Raw genomic sequence first — 14,800 nt, forward strand, 5'->3', positions numbered from 1 at the left:
GAGGATATTGGATTGGACAGATGTGGGAACCACAGAGAAGGAACATGGAGGAAGACAGGTTTGCAGGAGGGAGAAGTGAAGAATCCTTTAGGTTTTGTGCCCTGGACTTTGAGGTCCCTGTGAGACAGCCGAATACAAATGTGATATTATTTGGAACTCTTAAGAGATGTCTGGATTGGCTGGAGAGATGTTTTTTAAATTGTTAAAATATATAAGTTAAATAAATCATTTAAGTGAATGCTATTACCTATGGAGTGAGAAAAAAATACTACAAGAGGAGATTAGGATTTAGTTGAAGAAATGCATAATGTTACAGATTTGGCTGCATACATTCATGTGGATGTGCATTTATATGTGTGGCAGCTCTGGCTTTGGAGGATATTTATTACCTAGTCCAAATAATAGTTAAATAAGTATTTATATGAATTCTGTCTACTATATATATATATTCAAAATATATTACAAAAAGCTTTAAAGTAAGATAAATTTTTAAACTTCATAACAAATCATGACATATAACTCTGTAAGACTCAGGCATGAGAAAGTTGATTATCATAAAATCCAGTTCCTGAAACAAGTTGTTTTTAAATTTTTAAAATTTTAAATTCATAAAGTCACCACATTCATTTATTTTGAGTTAGTTACTAGAAATATCAGCAATGAAAACTTTATTCCTGTGTAGTATGAGCTGATTTACCTTACTTATCAAGATAAGTAAGTCAGTTACACAGGGCCTCTTTGCTCAGAAACATTTCTTAAACTGCTTTCTGTTTTCCTCTTTCTCACCTCTATGGTTTTACAGAAATGATGCTACTAAATACTGATGAGGAAGACGGTGGAAGAGTAACACGTGGAGATCACCTTCCTCCCCACAAATACATCAGAAATACATCTACATGTGGAACAACCCCTACAGAACACCTACTGAACACTGGCAGAAGACCTTAGACCTCCCAAAAGGCAAGGAACTCCCCATGTACCTGGGCAAAAGAAAAAAGAAAAAACAGAGACAAAAGAATAGAGACAGGACCCGCACCAGTGGGAGGGAGCTGTGAAGGAGGAAAGGTTTCCACACACTAGAAGCCCCTTTGCGGGCGGAGACTGTAGGTAGCAGAGTCGGGAAGCTTCAGAGGCATGGAGGAGAGCACAGCAACAGGGGTTCAGAGGACAAAGCAGAGAGATTCCCACACAGAGGATCAGTGCCGACCAGGACTCACCAGCCAGAGATGCTTGTCTGCTCAACCGCCAGGGCGGGCAGGGATCTGGGAGCTGAGGCTTGGGCTTCGGATCCCAGGGAGAGGACTGGGGTTGGCTGCATGAACACAGCCTGAAGGGGGCTAGTGTACCACGGCTAGCTGGGAGGGAGCCTGGGAAAAAGTCTGGAGCTGCCAAAGAGGCAAGATACCTTTTCTTGCCTCTTTGTTTCCTGGTGTGCGAAGAGAGGGGATTAAGGGTGCTGCTTAAAGAAGTTCCAGAGACTGGCACAAGCCGCGGCTATCAGCACGGACCCCAGAGATGGGCATGAGACACTAAGGCTGCTGCTGCCACCACCAAGAAGCCTGTGTGCAAGCACAGGTTGCTCTCCACACCTCCCCTCCCGGGATCCTGTGCAGCCCGCCACCGCTAGGGTTCCGTGGTCCATGGACAACTTCCCCGGGAGAACGCACGGCGTGCCTCAGGCTGGTGCAATGACACGCCGGCCTCTGCCACCACAGGCTCACCCCGCACTCTGTACCCCTCCCCCCCCGCCAGAGTGAGCCAGAGCCCCCAAATCAGCTGCTCCTTTAACCCTGTCCTATCTGAGCGAAGAATAAACGCCCTCAGGTGACCTACACGCACAGGCGGGTCCAAATCCAAAGCTGAACCCCAGTAGCTGTGTGAACAAAGAGGAGAGGGGGAGGTTTCTCCCAGCAGCCTCAGAAGCAGCAGATTAAAGCTCCACAGTCAACTTGAAGTGCCCTGCATCTGTGGAAAACCGAAAACCTGAAGAGACAGCGAAATATCCCAAGTTGAGGAGGTGGACTTTGGGAGCAAGATACACTATTATTTTCCGCTTTTTTCTTTTTGTGAGTGTGTATGTGTATGCTTCTGTGTGTGATTTTGTCTGTATAGTTTTGCTTTTAGCATTTGTCCTAAGGTAGTGTCTGTTTGTTTTGTTTTGTTTCTGTTTTTGTTTTAGTATAGTTTTCAGTGCTTGTTATCATTGGTGGATTTGTTTTGGGGTTCAGTTGTTCTCCTCTTTTTTAATTACTTAAAAAATTCTTTTTTAATAATTATTTTTTGTTTTTTATCTTAATAACTTTTACATTTTATTTTACTTTATCTTTTCCTTTCTTTCTTTCTTTTTTCTCCCTTTTATTTGTAGCCATGTGGATGACAGGCTCTTGGTGCTCCAGCCAGGCATCAGGGCTGTACCTCTGAGATGGGAGAGCCAAATTCACACATTGGTCCACCAGAGACCTCCCAGCTCCATGTAATATCAAATGGCGAAAATCTCCCAGAGATCTCCAACTCAACGCCAAGACCCGGCTACACTCAATGACCAGCAAGCTACAGTGTTGGACACCCTATGCCAAACAACTAGCAAGACAGGAACACAGTCCCATCTGTTAGCAGAGAGGCTACCTAAAATCATAATAAGGTCACAGACACCACAGAACACACCACCAGATGTGGACCTGTCCACCAGAAAGACAAGATCCAGCCTCATCCACCAGAACACAGGCACTAGTCCCCTCCACCAGGAAGCCCTCACAACCCACTGAACCAACCTTAGCCACTGGGGGCAGACACCAAAAACAACACGAACTACAAAACTGCAGCCTGTGAAAAGGAGACCCCAAACACAGTAAGTTAAGCAAAATGAGAAGACAGAGAAACACACAGGAGATGAAGGAGCAAGACAAAACCACACCAGACCTAACAAATGAAGAGGAAATAGGAAGTCTACATGAAAAAGAATTCAGAATAATGATAGTAAAGATGACCCAACATCTTGGAAATCGAATGGAGAAAAGATAAGAAACGTTTAACATTGACCTAGAAGAACTAAAGAGCAAACAAACAGTGATAAACAACACAATAAATGAAATTTAAAATTCTCTAGAAGGGATCAATAGCAGAATAACTGAGGCAGAAGAATGGATGAGTGACCTGGAAGATAAAATAGTGGAAATAACTACTGCAGATCAGAATAAGGAAAAAGAATGAAAAGAACTGAGGACAGTCTCAGAGAACTCTGGGACAACATTAAATGCACAAATATTCCAATTATAGCAGTCCTAGAAGAAGAGAAAAAGAAAGGGACTGAGAAAATATTCGAAGACATTATGGTTGAAAACTTCCCTAATATGGGAAAGGAAATAGATAATCAAGTCCAGGAAGCACAGAGAGTCTCATACAGGATAAATCCAAGGAGAAACATGTCAAGACACATATTAACCATACTATCAAAAATTAAATACAAATAAAAAATCTTAGAAGCAGCAGGGGAAAAACAACAAATAACATACAAGGGAATCCCCATAAGGTTAACAGCTGATCTTTCAACAGAAACTCTGCAAGCCAGAAAGGAGTGGCAGGACATATTTAAAGTGATGAAAGGGTAAAACCTACAACCAAGATTACTCAATCCAGCAAGGATCTCATTCAGATTTGACAGAGAAATTAAAACCTTTACAGACAAGCAAAAGCTAAGAGAATTCAGCACCATCAAACCACCTTTAAAACAAATGCTAAAGGAGCTTCTCTAAGCAGGAAACACAAGTGAAGGAAAAGACCTACAGTAACAAACCCAAAACAATTAAGAAAATGTTAATAGGAACATACATATCAATAACTGCCTTAAATATAAATGTATTAAATGCTCCAACCAAAAGACACAGACTGGCTGAATGGATACAAAAACAAGACCCATATATATGCTGTCTACAAGAGACCCACTTCAGACCTAGGGACACATAAAGACTGAAAGTGAGGGGATGGAAAAAGATATTCCATGTAAAAGGAAATCAAAAGACAGCTGGAGTAGCAATTCTCATATCAGACAAAATAGACTTTAAAACAAAGACTATTACAAGAGGCAAAGAAGGACACTACATAATGATCAAGGGATCAATCCAAGAAGAAGATATAACAGTTGTAAATATTTATGCACCCAACATAGGAGCACCTCAATACATAAGGCAAATACTAACAGCCATAAAAGGGGAAATCGACAGTAACACAGTCATAGTAGGGGACTATAACACCCAACTTTCACCAATGGACAGATCATCCAAAATGAAAATAAATAAGGAAACACAAGCTTTAAATGATACATTAAACAAGTTGGACATAAATGGTATTTATAGGACATTCCATCCCAAAACAACAGAATACACATTCTTTTCAAGGGCTCATGGAATATTCTCCAGGATAGATCATATCTTGGGTCACAAATCAAGCCTTGGTAAATTTAAGAAAACTGAAATCATATCAGGTATCTTTTCTGAGCACAACACTATGAGACTAGATATCAATTACAGGAAAAAGTCTTTAAAAAATACAAACACATGGAGGCTAAACAATACACTACTAAATAACCAAAGGATCACTGAAGAAAAAAAAAGAGGAAATCAAAAAATACCTAGAAACAAATGACAATGAAAGCCAGATGACCCAAAACCTATGGGATGCAGCAAAAGCAGTTCTAAGAGGGAAGTTTATAGCAATACAATCCTACCTTAAGAAACAAGAAACTTCTCAAATAAACAAACTAACCTTACACCTAAAGCAATTAGACAAAGAAGAACAAAAAAAAAAAAACCCCAAAGTTAGCAGAAGGAAAGAAATCATAAAGATCAGATCAGAAATAAATGAAAAAGAAATGAAGGAAATGATAGCAAAGATCAATAAAACTAAACGCTGGTTCTTTGAGAATATAAACAAAATTGATAAACCATTTGCCAGACTCATCAAGAAAAAAAGGGAGAAGACTGAAATCAATAGAATTATAAACGAAAAAGGAGAAGTAACAACGGACACTGCAGAAATACAAAGGACCATGAGAGATTACTACCAGCAACTCTATGTCAATAAAATGGACAACCGGGAGGAAATGGACACATTCTTAGAAAAGCACAACCTTCCAAGACTGTACCAGAAAGAAAGAGAAATTATGAACAGACCAATCACAAGCACTGAAATTGAAACTGTGATTCAAAATCTTCCAACAAACAAAAGCCCAGGACCAGATGGCTTCACAGGTAAATTCTATCAAATATTTAGAGAACAGCTACCACCTCTCCTTCTCAAACTCTTCCAAAATAGAGCAGAGGGAGGAACACTCCCAAACTCATTCTATGAAGGCACCATCACCCTGATACTGAAACCATAAAATGATGTCACAAAAAAAGAAAGCTACAGACCAATATCACTCATGAACATAGATGCAAAAATTCTCAACAAAATACTAGCAAACAGAATCCAACAGCACATTAAAAGGATCATACACCATGGTCAAGTGGAGTTTATCCCAGGAATGCAAGGATTCTTTAATATATGCAAATCAATCAATGTGATATATCATATTAACAAATTGAAGGAGAAAGATCATATGATCTTCTCAATAGACTCAGAGAAAGCTTTCGACAAAATTCAACACTCATTTATGATAAAAAGTCTCCAGAATGGAGGCATAGAGGGAACTTTCCTCAAGGTAATAAAGGCCATATATGATCAACTCACAGCCAACACATCCTCAATGGTGAAAAACTGAAACCATTTCCACTAAGATCAGGAACAAGACAAGGTTGCCCACTCTCACCACTATTACTCCACATAGTTTTGGAAGTTTTAGCCACAACAATCAAGAAGAAAGAAAAAGAAATAAGAGGAATCCAAATCAGAAAAGACGGAGTAAATCTGTCACTGTTTGCAGATGACATGATACTATACATAGAGAATCCTAAAGATGCTACCAGAAAACTGCTAGAGCTAATCAATTAATTTAGTAAAGTAGCAGGATACAAAATTAATGCACAGAAAACTCTTGCATTCCTGTACTCTAATGATGGAATATCTGAAAGTGAAATTAAGAAAACACTCCCATTTACCATTGCAGCAAAAAGAATAAAATATCTAGGAATAAACCTACCCAAGGAGACAAAAGACCTAGATGCAGAAAATTATAAGACACTGATGAAAGAAATTAAAGATGATACAAACAGATGGAGACATATACCATGCTCTTGGATTGGAAGAATCAACATTGTGAAAATGACTTTACTACCCAAAGCAATCTACAGATTCAAAGCAATCCCTATGAAACTACCACTGACATTTTTCACAGAACTAGAACAAAAAATTTCACAATTTGTATGGAAACACGAAAGACCCTGAGTAGCCAAAGCAATCTTGAGAAGGAAAAACGGAGCTGGAGCAATCAGGCTCCCAGACTTCAGACTATACTACAAAGCTACAGTAATCAAGACAGTATGGTGCTGGCACAAAAACAGAAATATAGATCAATGGAACAGGATAAAAGTCAAGAGGTAAACCCAGGCACATATGGTCATCTTATTTTTGATAAAGGAGGCAAGTATATACAATGGAGAAAAGACAGCCTCCTCAATAAGCGGTGCTGGGAAAACTGAACTGCTACGTGTAAAAGAATGAAATTAGAACACTCCCTAACACCATACAGAAAAATAAACTCAAAATGGATTAAAGACCTCAATGTAAGGCCAGACACTATCGAACTCTTAGAGGAAAGTATAGGCAGAACACTCCATGACATAAATCACAGCAGGATCCTTTTTGACCCACCTCCTAGAGAAATGTAAATAAAAACAAAAATAAACAAATGAGATGTAATGAAACTTCAAAGGTTTTGCACAGCAAAGGAAACCATAAACAAGACGAAAAGACAGCCCTCAGAATGGGAGAAAATATTTGCAAATGAAGCAACTGACAAAGGATTAATCTCCAAAATTCACAAGCAGCTCATGAAGCTCAATATCAAAAAACAAACAACCCAATCGAAAAATGGGCAGGAGACCTAAATAGACATTTCTCCAAAGAATATATACAGATTGCCAACAAACACATGTAAGCTTGCCCAACATCATTAATCATTAGAGAAATGCAAATCAAAACTACGATGTGATAGCATCTCACACAAGTCAGAATGGCCATCATCAAAAAATCTACAAACAATAAATGCTGGAGAGGGTGTGGAGAAAAGGGAACCCTCATACACTCTTGGTGGGAATGTAAATTTATACAGCCACTATGGAGAACAGTATGCAGGTTCCTTAGAAAACTAAAAATAGAACTACCATATGACCGAGCAATCCTACTACTGGGCATATACCCTGAGAAAACCATAATTCAAAAAGAGTCATCTACCACAATGTTCATTGCAGCTCTATTTACAATAGCCAGGACATTGAAGCAACCTAAGTGTTCATCGACAGATGAAATGATAAAGAAGATGTGGCACATATAGACAATGGAATATTGCTCAGCCATAAAAAGAAAGGAAATTGAGTTATTTGTAGTGAGGTGGATGGACCTAGAGTCTGTCTTACAGAGAGGGAAGTAAGTCAGAAAGAGAAAAACAAATACTGCATGCTAACACATATATATGGAATATAAAAAATATAAAAAATAAAAAAGGTCATGAAGAACCCAGGGGCAAGACAGGAATAAAGACCCAGATCTACTAGAGAATGGACTTGAGGACACAGGGAGGCGGAAGGGTAAGCTGGGACAAAGTGAGAGAGTGGCATGGACATATATACACTACCAAATGTAAAATAGATAGCTAGTGGGAAGCAGTCACATAGCACAGGGAGATCATCTCAGTGCTTTGTGACCAGCTAGAAGGGTGGGATAGGGAGGGTGGGAGGGAGGCAGATGCAAGAGAGAAGACATATGGGGATATATGTATATGAATAACTGATTCATTTTGTTATAAAGCAGAAACTAACACACCATTGTAAAGCAATTATACCCCAATAAAAATGTTTTAAAATAATAATAATTACCCCTAAAAAAATAAATTAAATAAATAAATACTGATGAGGCAACATTTATTTGGGGGTCACTGAGTAGTATTTAAGTGCCTGACTGCTAGGTGACTAACTCCAGGGCCAAGCATGGCATTTATTTATTGCCAAAATGTTAGAAATAAAGGAGCATATGACAAGTATAAAGAAATGTGTTTCCCATTTTTTCCCTAATTAAGTTGAGTTTATTTTGGAATACAGAATAATTTCAGTTATTATTGAATTGGGAGCAAGAAAGAATACAAAGACTATCATAACGCCTGGGCTTGGGGACACTGAGAAAAAGTAAGTGAAGGAACAAGGCTGTGTTTGTGTCTTTCTTGACGTGTGAAGCAACACATGCTCATAGCTCCCAGAATGCCTGACATAGACCATTTCACAAATTAGCAATGAGTTCCGGTTCTTTCTTCTTTGCCTTTCCCATTCTTCATCTTAGACTCCGAATTTTACTAAATACAGTCTTTTTTTTCTTCGATATCGTCTCTTCATCATTAATTTTGTTATTTTTGTTAGCTTCCAAATTTATGAATTTAGTTTCCAGGTTTAAAAAAAGTATCAAAGGGCCAAATGAGCTAATTTACTGGGGTTCAAGTAGCAAAAGATGATCTCTGCTTTTGTATATTAAAAGTCTTAGGTAGTTCAAGTGCTAGTGAAATAACTTTTAGCAATTAACACATAGAAATGCAGATTCATCTAAAGTGGTTTTTGTTAGATTACATTTGAGAAAAAAATCATATTATCTAATTAAAATAATTAATATTAGTTAAATGTTTTACAGAAAACTGTTCAATGAACAGTATAAGAAAATCACTAAATCCAAGTGTAAGTATACAAAAGGTAGACTATTGCTGATCATTCACATTAGACTTGAGGAACCCATGTTTTTAATTGACAAGCTGAATGAATGAAAGTGAAAAAATGTTTTATATTACAATTAAACCAAAGCAATAAATAACCCCATAAATTTTATATTTGCTTAAAGTAACTATGTATAATTGTGTTCAAATATTTCATTTCCTTAATTATTAGGTTGTTTGAGTGGGTTTTCTATGTTATACAACTGACAGCATTCCAGATGGCAAAAAGAAGGCAATTTATTATTAAAAATTTTCTTCAGAGTATTAAGTAAATCGTAATAGAAATTGAGAGTTGTCAGAACTTCAACATAGATAGCAAGTGTTTATCTATATTGAAATATATTAATATATTTGAATATATGTGAGTTTTACAAATTCAAATAAAAATAATTATGGCCTTATTGATGGGCAAAATATTGTTGATAGCAAACTCATGAACTATATATTATGTCAACTATGCAAAAATGTTTAATCATTGCCTAATCCTTTCTTAAATCTCCCATTTGTGGGAAGGAATATATTGTCTATAATTTTTCTAAGCTTGAGTTCTGACCACCTTGAGAATTCTGTGGATATCAGATAATTTATATATCACATCTACCTAGAGACTTATGTACTTCCTTAGACCACTTTGGACATTAGCTAAGTTAGTGCCTGAGTAGTGCTCAAACACACAAACCAGGGCTGATTATTTACATTGGCCTTATTGAGGTTATTGTCCCTGATAAAGAGGACTGGCTTTGTTATTAGTAATTTGTTTACATATGTGTGCAATTCTTTAGAGATGCAACAGAAATCTTTTGATTTTAATAATATTAGATGCACCCACATATATAATTTTACTGAAGTCCGTAATGCTCTAAAACAATGAAGTCTTTTCTACATCTACAGGTGCATCAATCTTGTATATCCAAGAAGGTGTCTCATAATAACATACAGTTCAAGCCTTAGGATTTAAAAAATAATTATCATGGTGTCAGTTAAAATCAACAAGCAAAAAACATTCTCCAGGAATGTTTCACGTTTCTGATTTTTTTATTGCATGTATGATACTTTACAACATTATATTTCCTTTACAATAAACCAAGAATGATACTTTTGGAACTGATTAAGTAACACGATTAATGTCAAACAATATCCCCCAAATGATTGAGCCTAAAATGCAAAATAAAAGCAATTGGGAGGATTTTATCAGTTTATCATTTAAGGCGTCCCTTTGAAGAATCATCTTCATTTAATGCTCTTTTTACTGTTTCGTATTCATGTTGTTAGACTGAGTTTACTGCCTAGAATAGATGTTAGACTATAAATGCTACCTTCAGATTTTGTTCTTTCCTAATAGTGTGGCCTCGGCAATATAAATATTTTGCTCTTCTGAGTGTTTAATAAAACTCCTTTTACTATTCTATATATGATTTTGCTCAGCAGATTTGTGTTATTAAAATGTATACAGTGGCACACAGAACATTTGGAAAATCCATATAAGACCAAACAATCTTATTTATTGTTAGCTTTCAACTGGTCTATTTTGCATGTAATGTCACAAGAACAAAAAGAAGACAATTTCAAATTTTAAGAACTACCTAGTTGATTAACTCATGAATTTACTGATATAGAATAGAACTTATAAACCCTTCATGTATTAGATTGGGCTTCAAGCATTCAATAAAACACATTTACTGTGTTCAAGATTAAATCATACATTGTTTAAAATTAATTATTCTTTTTTAATTGCATTGTATAAACAGAAATGACCTGTTAATTTAAAGAAAGTCTATCAGCACAAAATGAATACACTCATATAAACAAGCAAGATGAACTTGACCTTGTTTGAACTTGTTTTGATGTGGCCCAGATGGTAGGCTACATGCTTGAATAGCAGGCTAAAGCGGAGGAAAAACTCATAGAGCAAGATCTAGATTTATAGCCTTTTGCAAATTCCTACCTTGTATTGTCCTTTCGGCATCTGTTCTGCCGCCACTGCGGTCAGCTTCTATCTCTGGGGTCAGAGAGTCTAAAAGCACAGAAAGGTAAGAGTGACACACATTTCATTTGATTCCCATTGTCCTTTAAAAAAAAGCAACCTGTTACTTTGGTGCTGAATTAAAATTACATAAATCTTTGTCATCTTTTAAAGGTTGAACAAAGACTATAACCATGAGAACCATCAGAAGATGTGAATGGATAAATAATGCAAAATTGTTCATAAAATGAGATGGGGGTTGGGAACTTCTCAGATTAATATTTTATTATGTTTCAGTACAGACAGATCTGGTTAAATAGAGAAGCAATGTCAAGTCTCAGATACTGAAGTAACAAAACTGTGGAAGCACCTATGAAATAAAACATTTCCCCCAACACATATGACTCTTCTTCCCACCCTGCTTTCAAGCAGAGCTTAATGAATCACAAGCCATAGAAACATACAAAACCACAGACACATGTCTCAAATTGCCTTTTGAGTATTCAAAATGAAAGTTAGTTAGCCATGCATAAAGATGCATCCTCTTACCATTTAAGACCCTGAGACTATCTGCTGAAGCTGCCTGTTTTAGTGTTTGTTCGGCTTGCTCACGCCGTTTTGTCTCAAATTCAAGTGCTTCCTGCAATTTTCTCTTTGCCTTCTTCTCCTTCTTTAGCCTCTTTTGAACTATGGCTAGAAAAGAGTATATGTACATTATTATTTTTAAAAATTTTTGCAATGATCAAATTTCCACAAATGGTCTGTGTTTTATGTAATGTTCTTCTTTTTTTTTTCCATGCTGGACTGCATCTGTCTATGCAGAGGAAATTTTAAAACAGCAACAACAGCAACCCACTTTTACCTAAAATAAATCTCAGTAAAATATCCAAGGAGGCCAATTTTTATTTAGCCTTGAACTATTACAAGATTGACTCTAATTGTCATATGTGGAGGCAGATTTAATGGGAAACTAATTTTAATAGATATTTATATTCACTAATAAAGGAAGACTGATTAAGTAAATTTTGTGGCTTAGTCTCTGCCCTGGAATCAGACTAACACAAAGTAGTCTGAATAGTGCAAAACTTTATGACTCCTATCTCTTTATGAAGTATCAATTTTGAGTAGTAAATGGAGCATTTCCCCTATAAATCCTTTACAAAACTGTTGCACCAGCAAAATTTGTAATAACTCTTTCTTGACATTTTAGAAAATGCAACAAATATTATTGTATATAAGGAGCTAAATAATCCTAATTATTGTTAACACATATAAGCAGATATTTTTGGATGAAGCTATTGCAATTTTCTTAGAGATATTAATAATTTCATCATAGCAAATACATATGCAGTATAACATATTTCAAGAAAGTTTTACTTTTACTCTGCAGGAATCTGATGAGTATAAAACTTCACTGCTACTTATATAAAAAAGTAGCTTATGATACAAAAAGTTAACTATGATGAATTTTTCTCCTACTGGACAATTTAAATACTTGTATATAACATGTAATCAATAAATAATATCAAATGTTCCTCACAAAATGTATGTTAACTGTACATACATTTCATACATACAATAATTATACATACATACAATTATACATACAATACAATAATTGATCATTGTTTTAACTTTTATACTATATATAAAGTAAGCAGTCAGCATATGGAAATCATAAAAGTCCTTTCTTTGAAATAATTTATTCTTGGATAGTTGATAAACATTGTGGATGTGAATGTGACTGAATCAGTATTAGAAAATCCTTCTGGTAGAGTTAGTCACAAGAAGTAATCATTCCAAGTTTATTATATGATTACTTACTACAGATTAAAGAACAACATTTTTTATTTAGCACAGTATTTACTCAAAATATAAAATAAGGTAATAATGGTTCATGTAAGAGTTTTACTTTCAATTTCTAATTTACACAAATCTCATTTTTATAATCATTAGTATTAAGATGGCAGACCATTAACTTGTCTAGTTTATTGTTGCTGGTATTATATATTAACAGAAACTGTATTTTATCAAAATGTACATTGAGTACAGTCTTATAAGAAAAACAAAACTGGTTTCAAATAAATGCTAATTTCCTTTATTTAATAGTGTGAAAATCATATGCTTATCTTAACAAACTTACTTGCCTACTCTCTCTCTTTCCAAAGATGATTGTTTATAAGTCCCTTTGAAAAGAGACAGTAATTTCTGAATTATTTATTTGGATTGTGTACTCCTCTGGCACTGAAAGCTCAATATCCAGCGCCTTGCCATAGACCGCTCACTGCTTCCTCCTGTGTGACTGAAGCAATGGGATTGCCATGTTCTCTCTTCAGGGTAATATGCTGCTTCAATAGACACACTCATAATAGATAATTACTGATAGTTATTACTCTTAATTTGTTGTTCATAATTAATTAAATGGGAGGTGCATGATGTGATCTGTGAAATATTTTGCCCTATACCTCTAGTGGTTAAAGGAATAAAACAGAATGTAAATCCTCCAACAGTTGTGAACCAAGAAAATTCTGAAAGTCTCTCAAGTAACCAAAAGGTTACTTTAGGAATTCAAGGGTCTGCTTTTAAGTCTTCTGAAAAAAAAACCACTTCTCCAAGTGAGAACAAGATCAAGACATGGCTATCTCATGGAAGATGGTTCCACAAAATGAACCATGTTCACTTAGAACATATCCTGCTATCAATGTTTATCTTGTTTTGATTACTCTAGTATCTAAATCTATGTGAAATCACATTATTTAGAGCAGTGCTATATACCTGGGGTGAGAGTTTCCCAAATCAGCCTCATCCCAGGAACCCACTAGCTGTTGCTTCATAGTAACTAATGAATAACCTTTAAGTCCTGCCAGTTTTGAAAGCAAATCAGAAAGAATGATTTTTAAATGACCATGTCAAACATATCAAAGGAGAAAGTGTGGAGTATTTATAATGGGTACTTATTAAATGAGAGAAAAGGAGTTCCCCCTTCTAGAATACTGAGGAGAACCTTAGAGCCGAGACAAAGAGGAAGTGGTTGTAAAGAAAATACTCTTCGATTTCATACATAAAATAAACACACAAATATGAATGACCTTCAAACTTATCTATACATGCACTATAAAGTGTGTAAAAAGAAGCAGTTCATAGATTGATAATATCATTATTTTTACCCAATAAAAATTCATATCAGTTTCTACTCTGATGTGTATTTGACCTTGCTGGATGAAAATGAGGCATTCAGAAAGAAAATTATACAAACACTCAACTTTGGTCATTTGTTCAGATATTCATCAGTCTCCCATTTCAGTTGATAAATATTTTACTAAATCTGCTTCGCTTGAATAATCAGTATTTTCTATTTTAGCTTTATGACTTTAACTCAAGTTTTTCAAAGGGCAATTGTGAATGAATATAAAATTTTTCTTCATGGCTGTCATCTTATCAGAGCACCTTCTTATCTTAAAATTATGAATTTGTTAAATGCTGTAAGCAATAAAAATTATGTGATTAATGATATAACTGATATATTTCAACCCCTTGAGGTATGAACAGAAGAGAAACAATATACTTTCGAGATTAAGAAGTATAGTAAGCCCAGGATTCAAATCCTGCTCTAAAATTTAGTTAAAAGTAAAAACAAAAAAGTTATGGTCTCACAGTAAATCACGAAACATAGTATTGTTATGTTGAATATTTGACATAAAGTATTAGACTTAGTTGGAAGTTTGAAAATACCTCTATTCTTTTGTTCCATCGCCAACTGCTTCTCAAGTGTTTCCCTTAATTCTCTTTCCCTTAAAAAATCCATCTTCAGTTCTGTTTTTTCAAGTTGAACCTGTTTTTCTTGAGCTCTGGCATTATCTATGGCAACTTTCAAGAGCCCCTGTACAAAGAAGGTATTCAGAATTGTAATATTTTGGTATGAAGCACAT

At 35.6% G+C, this 14,800-nt stretch overlaps 1 protein-coding gene across 2 annotated transcripts in view; it reads right to left on the reverse strand.

Annotated features, from left to right (window-relative positions):
* Positions 1 to 14,800, reverse strand: part of DACH1 (dachshund family transcription factor 1) — a 456,872-nt gene that overhangs the window by 70,436 nt on the left and 371,636 nt on the right. For both annotated transcript variants that reach the window (XM_067016340.1, XM_059041898.2), the window contains exons 8-10: positions 14,604 to 14,751; positions 11,421 to 11,564; positions 10,854 to 10,922 (exon numbers count right to left, since the gene is read on the reverse strand). In XM_067016340.1, coding sequence (XP_066872441.1) covers positions 10,854 to 10,922; positions 11,421 to 11,564; positions 14,604 to 14,751 — 361 coding nt within the window. The remainder of the gene's footprint in view (positions 1 to 10,853; positions 10,923 to 11,420; positions 11,565 to 14,603; positions 14,752 to 14,800) is intronic.

The sequence above is a fragment of the Kogia breviceps genome, chromosome 16 (genome assembly GCF_026419965.1).
Source record: "Kogia breviceps isolate mKogBre1 chromosome 16, mKogBre1 haplotype 1, whole genome shotgun sequence".
In the NCBI taxonomy this organism is placed as follows: domain Eukaryota; kingdom Metazoa; phylum Chordata; class Mammalia; order Artiodactyla; family Physeteridae; genus Kogia; species Kogia breviceps.